Source organism: Stegastes partitus, unplaced genomic scaffold, assembly GCF_000690725.1.
Source record: "Stegastes partitus isolate 25-593 unplaced genomic scaffold, Stegastes_partitus-1.0.2 Scaffold48, whole genome shotgun sequence".
Classification (NCBI taxonomy): domain Eukaryota; kingdom Metazoa; phylum Chordata; class Actinopteri; family Pomacentridae; genus Stegastes; species Stegastes partitus.
The window spans coordinates 200,521-212,798 of NW_007577779.1; the positions used below are offsets into that span (position 1 = coordinate 200,521).

The following is a 12,278-nucleotide window of genomic DNA, read 5'->3' on the forward strand; positions in this document are numbered from 1 at the left end:
ATAATAATAATAATAATAATAATAATAATAATAATAATAATAATAATAATAATTTAAGACTACTTTAAATCCTAATATTTATTCTCTTCTGCATTTGGACTCACAGCCACTGGATGTTGTTCTTGGACTTCTTTCTGATCAGCTGGACTCCCTCTAGGACATTAGTGATGTCATAGATGCGTCTCTTCTGGACCTCCAGAACTTCAGTGGCCCAGTTCAGATCAAGAACTCCATCAGGGGACTCAGCAATCAAACCCACAAATTTCTTGGTCAGCAGGCCCAATGAGGTGTCATAGCGTGTCCGCTCACCTGGAGACTTTGGAGCTAAGACCAAAAACACACGAAAATAGCATGAGAGAAGAGAAAAATCAGTAAAGGAGGTATACAATTCAGTTTTTCTGGGATAATTTATGTACTTCAATCAGCTGATCAGCTGGTGCAGAGTATTGATTTAAGTAGGTATTGGATTAGTCAATCAAGCTGTTGACAACACTGACATGAAAACAAACTAGTGTATAAATGTGTCAGCTACTTTAATTCCTGCCTGAATGTGACTCATTTTTCATTCGATGTTTGACATCTAGCTCAATAATTGCAAATAACATTCTATTCCTCTCTCCGATGACTGTTATTTGCAAAAATGCTGCCTCAAGTAAAGCCTTCCCTGTTTAATTTGTCTCTTATAGGTCTAATTATTTATAATAACTGTTTCTTAGGGCTCCTGAGTTCCAGAGGATCCATGTGCCGTTTTCCTCTGCGTCACTGGTACTTTGAGCTGAACATTCTCTGTCTATAAAGACAACCTGTAACCCCAAACCACAAAGCATCCCTCTTTGTCCATGTCTCCTATACGATCCTTTAAACGATCTCGTCCACTGAAGCCTTGATCAAACCATAGACTGTATAAAAGATGGACGTAGCTACCGTGACGTCACGCGTTGGTTTCTGCACTGAGAAAATGAAGCCAGGGGCTGTGTCCGAAATCACTCCCTATGCCCTACATAGTGCACTATATAGGGTGCATGCCATTTTGTAGTGTTGTTCGAATTCTCAGCGGTAAATTTCATCCACTATATAGTGCACCCAAAATATCCCACAATGCACCGTAATAAGTAGTGTACAGCCGATGGTCACTAACCGAGCAATATGGACTGTCATGCATTGCGCGAAAGGAAATGGAAATGGAGATGAACGAGAGCGCGGAAAAATTCCCGTTTGTTTTGTTAAATTTTATTTTACCCGGACAGTGAACGTCGCTAAAATTGCAGCGCTCGGTTGTGATTTGGACAAACTAGACCACTTTATTTAAATTGCTTTTAGTTACTGGATCCTGACGAAACGCTCTCTCATCTGGTATGTGCAGCAAAATGACAATAAACTTGATTTAATTTGATTTCTTAGCTACGCAATAAACTGTTAATTTGATGTGTTTGTACTACGCTGTTGCAGCACAAATCGCGGCTAGCGAGCGACGTAATTAACAGCTCGAGTAGCGTCCGAAATGATACTTTGCCGAGGTGCTCCATAGGTGCTCCATAGTGATCACTATATAGGGAGTAGGGAGTGAGTGGATGATTTCGGACACAGCCAGGGTTTTGCTACTTCCTGGTTGACATCTTGGATTTTTGGAGCCAGTGACGCAAAAATCGTCGGAGGGGGGCGGAGCCATAGGAGCAGCGATTGGTCAGATGGATTGAGAGGCGGGCCCTCTGTGCCCCGCCCACATTCTGCTCGCTTCGCCTGTATGGTCGCTGCCAACTGTCAATCAAGCCAGCCACGCCCCTTGCCCCGCAAAATGTTGACATTTTTTAAAAATTCAGTATTGATTTATTTTCAGATTGGCCACCTGATCTCTGGACTTGACCATGAAAACTAATTTTAAAAAAATCCTGAGCTGTAGGAATGCGGTATTTGGTGATCTGTGATCACTTCTTTTCCAATTCATTTCTATGGGAGCCAGGGCTTTGTGGAGCCAGGACTAGTGGACGTAGTGATGCTGCAGGTTTTTGACACTTCCGGGTTGGCTTCATTTTTCAGGGCCGGTTGCCACGTCCATCTTTTATACAGTCTATGGATCAAACACCATAGCAGATGCACATGCGGATACCCACAGACATATAGTTGCTTTTAGGGCCAGTTCATGGTTTCTGCATAACTGGTGCAGATTTTGAAAGCAGACAGTTCTATTCATAATGCTATGTCGCATTGCCCCTAATATCAGACATAGAAACATCCTGGGGGCTCTTGTACAGTTTATAGCACCATGTTAGTGTGATTATTCCTGAGGTGCTCTGAGCACAGTGGGTGGACATAGCACAGGATTTCTGGAGAATTCAGAACTTCTCACTGTGTTTGGACACTGTCGATGGAAAGCATGTACTAACCATTTTGTTTTAGAAGCATGTGTCCCCATGGTCGCAAATAATATATTACATGCAGACATCCACAGAGGGGACATTTATGTGATGCAGACCCTTGCAGACACATAGTTGCACAAGGCATGAACTGGCTTTTATTATTCTAGTCCATTGGCATCTGTTTGGAAGACTGCTGCATACATGCACAGTAAGTTGTATCTACGTATTGCATGTTCACTATTGTGGCTGCACCATAGATACTAGATTTGGAGCTGCACGTGAATGTGTGAAGATGAAGAAATTTATGCCATGCTGACCCTTGTGTATGTAGCACCAGCCTTACCCTCCCATTTGAAGCATCACCTGATCTTCGTTGGGCACAGACTTTTATTAAGAACTACTTCCTTAAAACTATCTCTTATACTTATACTTATTGTACTTATTTTATTGACCATATTTTACTGTAATTCTTATATCAAGTTAAACCTCATATGCCCCTGCTGTTGACTATATTGTGCTATTATTTTTTTTCTTTTATAAAACAACATTTTCTAGGCAGAAGACTGACTTAACCTCTTCGTCACATCTGATTCATGTCGTGTACTCACTCCGTGGGCTTGGAATCCTTGCTGCAATGCTGCCTTTGCCTTTTGGTGTGCGGAAGTCTGGCAGATAGAGAGGATCCTCTAGGTCTAGCTTCCTTTTAGCCTGGAGAGAAACAGATTTGTATGCGTTACAAAAAGGTGCAAACATTAAAAACAAAGAGGATGTGTCTTGTAGTTCTCGTACTTTCTATGAAGTAAGCAATTTGTCACGAAAAGAACTAATAAAGTGTTAATAATATTGAAAATATTTCCATCTCAGGGTCTGCAGAAAAAAAAGCTCCTACCTGTTTAACACATCAAACTAATTTGTTTTAATAATGAGTTAAAAGCTGAAACTGATTAAATGTAGAATGCAGGCCGAGTCCCTCCAAATCCCTCCATGAAAGTGTGACATCAATGCTGGCAAAAGGGCTAAATAGGGGTTTGTCGAAAAGTGTCGTGTCGTAAATGTGCCAACAACCCTCAAGTGCAGGAACAAAGCACCCCCCCTCACACTTTCCCAAGCACTTCAATAGGGGCTGATTTTGTGTGTCTGTGGGCAGATCAAGAAGGGTGGGGGAGCGACAGGCTCTCAACCCACTGCCTGCAACACTTCAGGAAGTCCCTGGAATCACTCAATGACCTCTCCTCCTCCCCCTCTCTCAAGCCTCCTGTCTCGCTGGATCTTTCTTCTAGCTAACTGGCTCTCCATATAATCAGATGATTACCTGACTAGAACTGCAATGCAGACTTCAAAACATGCAGACAACCTTTTTCAAATGACCAATGCTTTTTTACAATGGCCTACATTGCAAATGTCACAAGACTCGAGCTGCTGTCTTCAGGATGAAGAAAACTAGTGTGAAAAATGACAACTTGTGCAAATTAGGGACACTTTTTCACTGGCATGTTAAACGGCACCAACATATGCTCATGGCCAATGAGAAAGTTTGGAGTCAATCGGTTCTCATTCCCTCTTCACACATTGCACCCACGTAGCGAGGCGCTCTCTGTTCGATGTTTGGGGCTGCTGGGTAATTTGTAGTGTCTGGTTAGGACCAGGCTGCAAGGTGGCGCAGTTGGTTAGCACTGTTGCCTTGCAGCAAGAAGGTCGCCGGTTCGCATCCCAGTGGGGGCACCGGGGTCTGCGTGGAGTTTGCATGTTCTCCCCGTGCAGCGTGGGTTCTCTCCAGGCTCTCCGGCTTCCTCCCACAGTCCAGAAACATGTTGAGGTTAATTGGTGATTCTAAATTGTCCGTAGGTGTGAATGTGAGTGTGCTTGGTTGTCTGTCTCTAAGTGTGGCCCTGTGATAGACTGGTTACCTGTCCAGGTGAACCTGCCGACCCTAGTGAGGATTAAGCGGTGTATAGATGATGGATGGATGGTTTGGACCTCAGCTGTCTTTATTGTCTCACACCACCATCCTAACAAATACATAGCAACAATAATGGCTGTTGTTATAGCATGAGGCTAGTGAGCTGATTTAGTTGGTAGTTTTAGGTAATTTATTTATTTATTTATTTTTTTTTAGAGCTGAGAAAATTGAGGAATTGACTCAAGCATGCAGGGATGTGGCTGTGTGACTGAAGGGATAATGAAGGCTGCCATTGTCCTTGTGCACTCCCTGACATGTCCACCTGTTCACTGGTGACATCTGGAGCAGCACAGCAAGTGTATGTGCTTGTTGGCAGGGTGGATTTTAATCCCTACAGCATACAGGAGGCCATACAGAAACTTCAACAGGACACAAAGACACACACGGCAGGACAGCGACTCCTGGAACAAAATGGCAGCATTTAACAAGTGAAAGTGGAGTTTTTATTAGGTTAGAGTTCTGACAGTAGCTGTAAAATACCAGTGATCACAGAGAAAACTCTGTGATACCAGTTGGACTGCCTACAAGTCGCGACAGCTGTAGTTTAAACAGAGACAAGATCTGTCAGGTTTGAGTTGACCCCTGGCTCTACAGTTTCCCAGCACAAAGAATCAGCAACTGTCGCAAAATAAAGTGGAGCACTTTGTAACTTCTACAGCCTAAATGTGCAGATACCTCTAGGTCTGCAGTTTGAGTCACAGCCACAGGCAGGGTGACATGTTGTAAGAGGGGAAGCAACGGTTGCACCCTGCAGCTGTATGGGTTAGGGTGGGGGATTGGGTGCTCCCTTTTTTGCATGAGAGATTTCTCTGGTGAGTCAACCATATTACACAAACGCCATTTCATTTAGTGGAAAGGCAGCTCATCTTCCTCAGACCGCAGTGAGAAACCATCAAAATGATGACATTTCACAAGGACGTGCATAGATGTGTAGTCTGAAACTTTCTGAAGCACTGTTGAGCTTTATAATTTTCACACAAAACACAGTGCTAGTCCATTTAAAATGAGTTCCACTGTAGTTTCGGTGCAGCAAGCAACTGTTTAGACCAGTTGTCATGAGAAGAAATAGAAAAGGCCTGAGTCAACTATCCTCCTCCTTAGCTCTTTATTTCCTAAGGCTCACAGTATCGCTCCACTCACATTTGCTACAACCTCACCCTGCCTACCCAGTTACACCAAAGCCCTGCACGTGCCTTCCTCTTGCTTGCTGTAAATTCTGTAGCCAATTCGCGCTATCTCCACTGCTGTGGTGAAATCTCTACAGTGACATTTCACACACACTCGCGCAGTCACACGAAGTACATCTGCAGCCAGGCCGCTCCTGAAGCCAACAAAACCTTGCTGGTCAGGCTGCACAAGACTGAGATCCCATCCCAGCCAAGGGCAAGTTACAGTACGCCTGCAAACATCTACTACTCCATACAGATCCCCCTCAAAACCACACCCTTGGGTAGGCAAAGAAAAAACAATAGTTGCATTGCTGATGGGATTGCTGATACGTCTCTGAGGAGGTCAGAAAGAAGGGTGGATCTGCAGTTCGTGTTGCTGGTGATTGACGCTGCTTTGAAATGCAAAACTCCCCCTAATTGAGAACATTATGCTCCAGGCCCAGTATTGGCCTGAGGCTGGGGTAAAATAAGGTGAATGAGTGCATAAAGTTGACAGTGTGACCAATATCATACTCAAGCATCAGTGTGAGTCGGGGGGTAACCCTAGGGGCTCCGAGGAAGTGAGTCAAACCCTCACTAGTTCTAGGAAAGAACATGGAGGAGGTGTGTGTGTGTTCAAGTGGAAACGCAGAAGGGAAAATTCATAAAGCTGATATCAGTGTTCAGGCAGTTGGTGCAAATTGTGCACATTCCAAGAAAGTCCGGACACACGCACATGTGCGTAAGCAGGGAATAAACAAGACATTGTTTCGGCTCAATATTATGGAGATGTATCTTGTGGCCAGGCTGCCATTTGGCTGCAGAGAGCAATGCTTGTGGTAATCAGATAAATTCATTCTTCTGTAGCGCTGTAGAGCCCCGAAGAGGAGGTTTAATGTGAAAGCAGCTGTCGTACAGAGAATAAGCTTCCCTGGACTTTGGATGAGGGCCTGAATACTGTCGCACATTTACATCATTATCAAGCAAAAAAGCCCACACAGCCTGGTTAAAACTCACACGCCAATCACTGATACACAGACTTAACTTGATTAATAAGTAAAGATGAAATCTCTGCAACTAAGTTAACAACAATCAGTCAAATATTAACTTTTTTTTAAGGCATATGCTACATGAGAGAGCTTCCAAGTGTGTGACTATAGATGACAGATATAAAGTTTGTTTGTACCAAAAGGACCTCATGTTTTCATGTTAAGGCAGGCATCCGGTTTCCAAGCCAAAAAAGATTTTTAAAAAAGCAGTGGTTGTTATGTTGTTTAAGTTCAAGGAAGTGTGCTGTACATGAAGAGGCAACACTTCCTGTAAAGCATAAGACCCATGACTGAACATGCAGTGAAGCTGTTGTGTCAGCAGGCGTGTAAAAAAGACACAGCTATCTTCAAGCTCAGGGATGAATTGAAATAACTGAACTACATCAAATGGAACACTTAAAGAAACTGCAAGCCAGTTGGTTTGCCAACATGTCCCGAGTCGGTCAGATACACAGCTTTTTATTTCCTTTTATTTATTCCCTTAAACACAATTAGAATCGTCCTTGTATCTTTTGTTATTACATGTATATTACTACATACATGCCAAGGAAGGGACAAGCTTCAAATGGGAATCAAATTGAATCACTGATTCAATTGATTTCTTTCGGGGTTTTTTTTATCTTCTACATGAACAAGACACACATTTTCAGAGCATAAAACAAAGTTCAACCGACCCCCCAACACATCGCAAACTGTAAACTTTGAGGTGCTTTGAGGTGCTTACCCCGCCACAATTGAATGCTTACCTAATGTACTGACGTGTGCTGAGGAAATTTCCTAATCATGGAACTTTTGAAACCTGTTCTGTACATTCAAAAGTGCAATCACTTGTTTCCTACCAAATTAAGCTTCTATTTTTTCCAGATGAAATAGGAATAAACATTTGTGACAATAAGAAATAAGTAAAAAAAACAAAAAAACTTCTCTTGAAACAAGGAAGTTAATGTGGTCACAACAAATCCAAACACATCATACATGTACAGTTCAGAGAGAGAACAGGGAGCACTGTTATCAGGGTGAAAACACAGCATTCTGGCTTCTTATCTTGAACTTGTGACCAAATTGATAGCATTTAAAGTATATATATCTATATATACAATAAAGAATATCAGCTCACATCCAAGTTGCTGTATCAGTCTGGGCCAGTTATAGGCTCAATTTCTGTCATACAAAATGATCCTAATGCCGGATAATAGAAGTAAACACATTTAAATGTCTGCTTTAAAGTGATAATTCTATCATGTACAGCGAACAGTAATTAGATTCACCTTGACATATAATAAGCCAGGTGGTAGCCTATTTTTCACTTTACTTATGTCCAACTAATCCTCTTGAAGGGCCTATTAGCAAGCACAGACTCACAGGGCAGGGGGTTAACATGAGATTTGGAGACCCTGTACACACTCTAACCCCTAACCCCTTCAGTCTTGCTGCAATTCACTAAATCTAAAGTGCTGAAAGGCTGGTGAGCTTGGCTGGAATGAAAACACCAAACCCAACAGGTGTGGAGCTCTAAGACATCGCTGAGTGTGATCCAATCATGTCAGATCATCTTGATTTTTCAAATAATCCTGGATGCACACATAGTTAAATGTTGTCAAACCTGGGATTGATGTTTTTAGCAGCATTATAAGACTACACCTGAGCATACAAACGCATCAGCTCCCGGGAAAACACAACAGTTGTCCGGTTCCTACAGCAGTATGAACAGGTTACACAGGTCCTGTATTGGCCTCGGTGACAGGTGCAGATGGAGCAGCTGTCTATGGGTGTAATCACAAATACATGTATGTTTAAACTAGGTGTCCTCCAGCAGGGTCATCCCCATGACATTGTTTGGTTGTGTAAAAGCTATCTCTGCTGCACCAGGGGGGCACTCATCCTTTTTTTTCTCACAAGAGAGAGGCCCCAAACACTCTCCAAACACCATCACCTAAACTCCCCCCACCCTTTCCTCACTTATGAACGCCATCAAATATACACAGAGCATCTGGTCCTGTGGAGCTACAGCTGGACTGCGGGGGAAAAAGACAGAAAAGGAGAACACACAGCATTCATGCAGCAGTCACAGTGGCCCCACTGAGGCTTATCACGTAAACACATATTTGAATGCGCCCTATTGGAACACGCATACCAATGGAAATGACAAATGATTCCTCCCACATACAATGACTGAGCTGGATCGTTGGATAAACTGTGCGTAAAAGTGGCACAGGATTGTCAGTATGTGTGTTTGATGCTTTACCGGTAGTCGTCCAGAGGATGATCTGATGGGTTTAGCCTCTGGTCCGTGGGGGGTTGAATACAGGCTGTTGGCTCTTTGTTCCGCCACGGTGGTGTTGCAGATCTGGGTGAAATAACCGGCCGGTACCGTGTTCATCGGCGGGCTGGAAAGTCCGGTGCTGAAGAAGTCGGTCTTTACTCCACCGGTGGCCAAAACCTTCATCTTCTGCTGAGAACAAGCCAGCCCGACTACCGGCCGACCCGCTGCCGGAGAGACGCCTTTAGGCATCCGCATCATTTTCCTGAGTAAACTAAATTTAACCGGATTGGTCAAGCGGAGGATAGAAGTGTGCAGTTAGCTGAGCTGATAAATGCTCTGCTATATTAGCAAGCTGCTGCTGCTGCTGCTGCTGCTAGCTTACTGTGAGAATACACACACAATGTCTCTGCAGTAAGAACAATCAAAAGCACCTTTCAGAATTAAAAAATGAGAAATGAAATCCCCAAAACGCGCGAGTTAAACATACAATTTGTGCGTAATTTCTAAAAATAAAAAAAATCAGCAGTCTGATCGGTGTTCTTGTCCCGTGTCCGCTAACAAAGTGTAGAGGAAACTTGCCTTACCAGTTCATAAAAATAAATAAATACTCCCCAAAACATCCAGTATTTTTTCAAAGTCCAGCACCTGAAATGCTCCTTTGCTCCGGTGCTGCAGATTTACAACTTAAACGTGACTTCCTTCCTTCTGAAGCCGGTGTGTGTCTCCTGTCCGTCCACCTCAGAGCACCTCTCTCTCTCTCTCTCTCTCTCCCTCTCTCCATACAAGAAGACAAGAGCTGGGGAAGAACAGTCTTTTTACCGCCAAACTTCATCCCGCGAAATTTAGATCTCCCGCGGTTGGAGCTCTCCTCTGATTGGCTGGCGGCACGTTCGGCTTGTCATATTTGCATAAAACAGTTGTACAGGGACGAACAGCTCCTCTTAAAGAGCCAGTAGCGTCATTTCAGGACACTGTTCTTTTATTGCAAGACTGGAATTGGAAACAATGACCAATGCAGACAATGCAATCGCACTTATACATTAGCAGAAGTGTAGAACTGTCTTTACCACATTTATTTTATTAAGATGTGCCAGGTTAAGCAACTATTTGACCTATGACTTGCACTTTGCAGTACCTTGATTTTAACTTCTTGATGCAAAATTCATAATTTTGTGTGTGCACGTTGGTTAAATCAAGAAACCTTAAATAAAGGTTACAGAAAAATAATTTACAGAACATGCGGATTGCAAATTTCAACATTTTTGAGGATATTTTAACATTTACCTTAATATTTATTATAAATGTCTATGAAAAATCAGTCAGATACAGCTGGAAATTGCTTTATCTAACTAGTACATCATCAATTATGTTCATTAAAAATGAAACTATTACGGTTAAAGTTGGAAAAATGTGTGTTTCATTGGATAAACAGCGATAAATAATAAGCATATTATGTTATCATGTATAGAATTCATCTTCCTGGAGCAGCGAAATATTTATATGAGTGTTTTATTGTTTGCATGGGAATCTGTGTGATGAAAGTGCATGGCAGCCTGTTCCAAGGTGTTGCTGGGGATAGTTCGTAGATGATAATTGGATTCACCCAGTACCACTCTTGCTTATTGGCTCAGAGGAGATATTGAAAGAAAACACCCCTCCCCCATCCACAGCAACCAAACCCAAGCCATATGATTTGACCCCCATTGGCCAAGACAAAGTAGACCCTCAGCCAAAGCAGACCTATTGTCACACCTCGATGTGATCTATATTTCAACTGAAATCATCAAAGTTACATTTGAATGTATAAGGCATTAGTGCTTGTCGCTCACTTGAGATCGTAGCTATAACTTTAAATATAAAAAGGGTGACGGGGGGGAAACGCTGACACAGTTGCCAGCTCATTACACTGGATTAGATAAGAAGATCATTCTTAATTGCTAGTCGGTTAAAAAATTTGCTTTGTCATCAGATATCAGTGTAACATTAAGCAGAAGTTGGAGACATGAAATGCTAACAGAGCTGTAAGTGAGTGCTGCATAGTGCAGCTTAAACCACTCACACCCTCTGTTTCTTTCTCTTTTATAGAAGACTTTGAAGTCATGCAAAACTCATTGGTTTTGTTGCATAATCCACAATAAAGAGAATTCAGATTCATGTTTTATTCAGATTGCATGAACTGTTCACGCACTGATCCAAATTTGTTTATTGGAATCCTGATGAAACCAGGAACCAGTGCTGATAAATACATGACAAATACACTTAAGCTGACTCATAATTATAATTGGGGCAAAACCAAGTCCTAAGTACAAAAAAGAGGGTAATCATACCATAATCAGTACACATTTCTGTTTATTAACTTCAAACTGATAAATATTTGAACAAGTTAAAGAACCAGATATTTTGGCATACAAAGGTCACATAGTACAGAAGGCATATTCAGGCCCTTTTTTCTTCTCACTTTATCATTTTGGTTTTACACACTTCAATGTTGAACTTTCCCAAAACAAACCAACCAAACCAATTTAGTTCACGTATAATTTAAATGTGGAAACACGTGTGGGACCTAATTCTTTAGGTGCAGCGGCTCTGGAAGCGTCCACAGAAGTAGATGTGTGTTTGGACAGCTTCTCTACTGTGAACCTCTCAGAGCTCACATCAATAGTTAATTCTTCTAAACCAGCAACATGTATGTTGGACCCCATTCCCACTAGACTGTTTAAGGAGATCTTTCCTTTAATGAACAGTACAGTGTTAGATATGATCAACTTCTCCCTGCTAGCAGGTTACGTACCGCAGGCTTTTAAAGTTGCTATAATAAAGCCACTTCTAAAAAAGCCTACTCTAGATCCAGGTGTTTTAGCCAATTACAGACCAATATCCAACCTTCCTTTTATCTCAAAAATCCTTGAAAAGGTCGTGGCAAACCAACTATGCGATTATCTGCATGTAAATGGTTTGAATGAAGAGTTTCAGTCAGGATTTAGAATTCATCATAGTACAGAGACAGCACTGGTGAAGGTCACTGACGATCTTCTTCTAGCTTCAGATAGTGGACTAGTGTCCGTTCTGGTTCTATTGGATCTTAGTGCAGCATTTGATACTGTTGATCATAGCATCCTATTACGGAGACTGGAACATGCGATTGGACTTAAAGGGACTGCGCTGAACTGGTTTAAATCATATTTATCAGACAGATTCCAGTTTGTTCATGTTAATGATGGTTCTTCCAGCCGTACCAGAGTTGCTTATGGAGTTCCTCAGGGTTCTGTGTTAGGACCAATATTATTTACTCTGTATATGCTTCCGTTAGGTAACATTATTAGGAAGCACTGCATACATTTCCATTGTTATGCAGACGACACCCAGTTATATCTATCTATGAACCCTAATGAAACCAATCAGTTACTTAAACTCCAGGCATGTCTGAAGGACATTAAGGTCTGGATGACCTGTAACTTCCTTCATTTAAATTCAGATAAAACTGAGGTTATTGTATTTGGC

At 42.1% G+C, this 12,278-nt stretch overlaps 1 protein-coding gene across 2 annotated transcripts in view; it reads right to left on the bottom strand.

Annotated features, from left to right (window-relative positions):
• Positions 1 to 9,450, bottom strand: part of e2f2 (E2F transcription factor 2) — a 15,718-nt gene extending 6,268 nt beyond the window's left edge. For both annotated transcript variants that reach the window (XM_008306848.1, XM_008306847.1), the window contains exons 1-3: positions 8,760 to 9,450; positions 2,966 to 3,065; positions 105 to 324 (exon numbers count right to left, since the gene is read on the bottom strand). In XM_008306848.1, the coding sequence (XP_008305070.1) occupies positions 105 to 324; positions 2,966 to 3,065; positions 8,760 to 9,035 (596 nt within the window). In that variant the 5' untranslated portion in view covers positions 9,036 to 9,450. The remainder of the gene's footprint in view (positions 1 to 104; positions 325 to 2,965; positions 3,066 to 8,759) is intronic.
• Between the last annotated feature and the right edge of the window lie 2,828 nt (positions 9,451 to 12,278).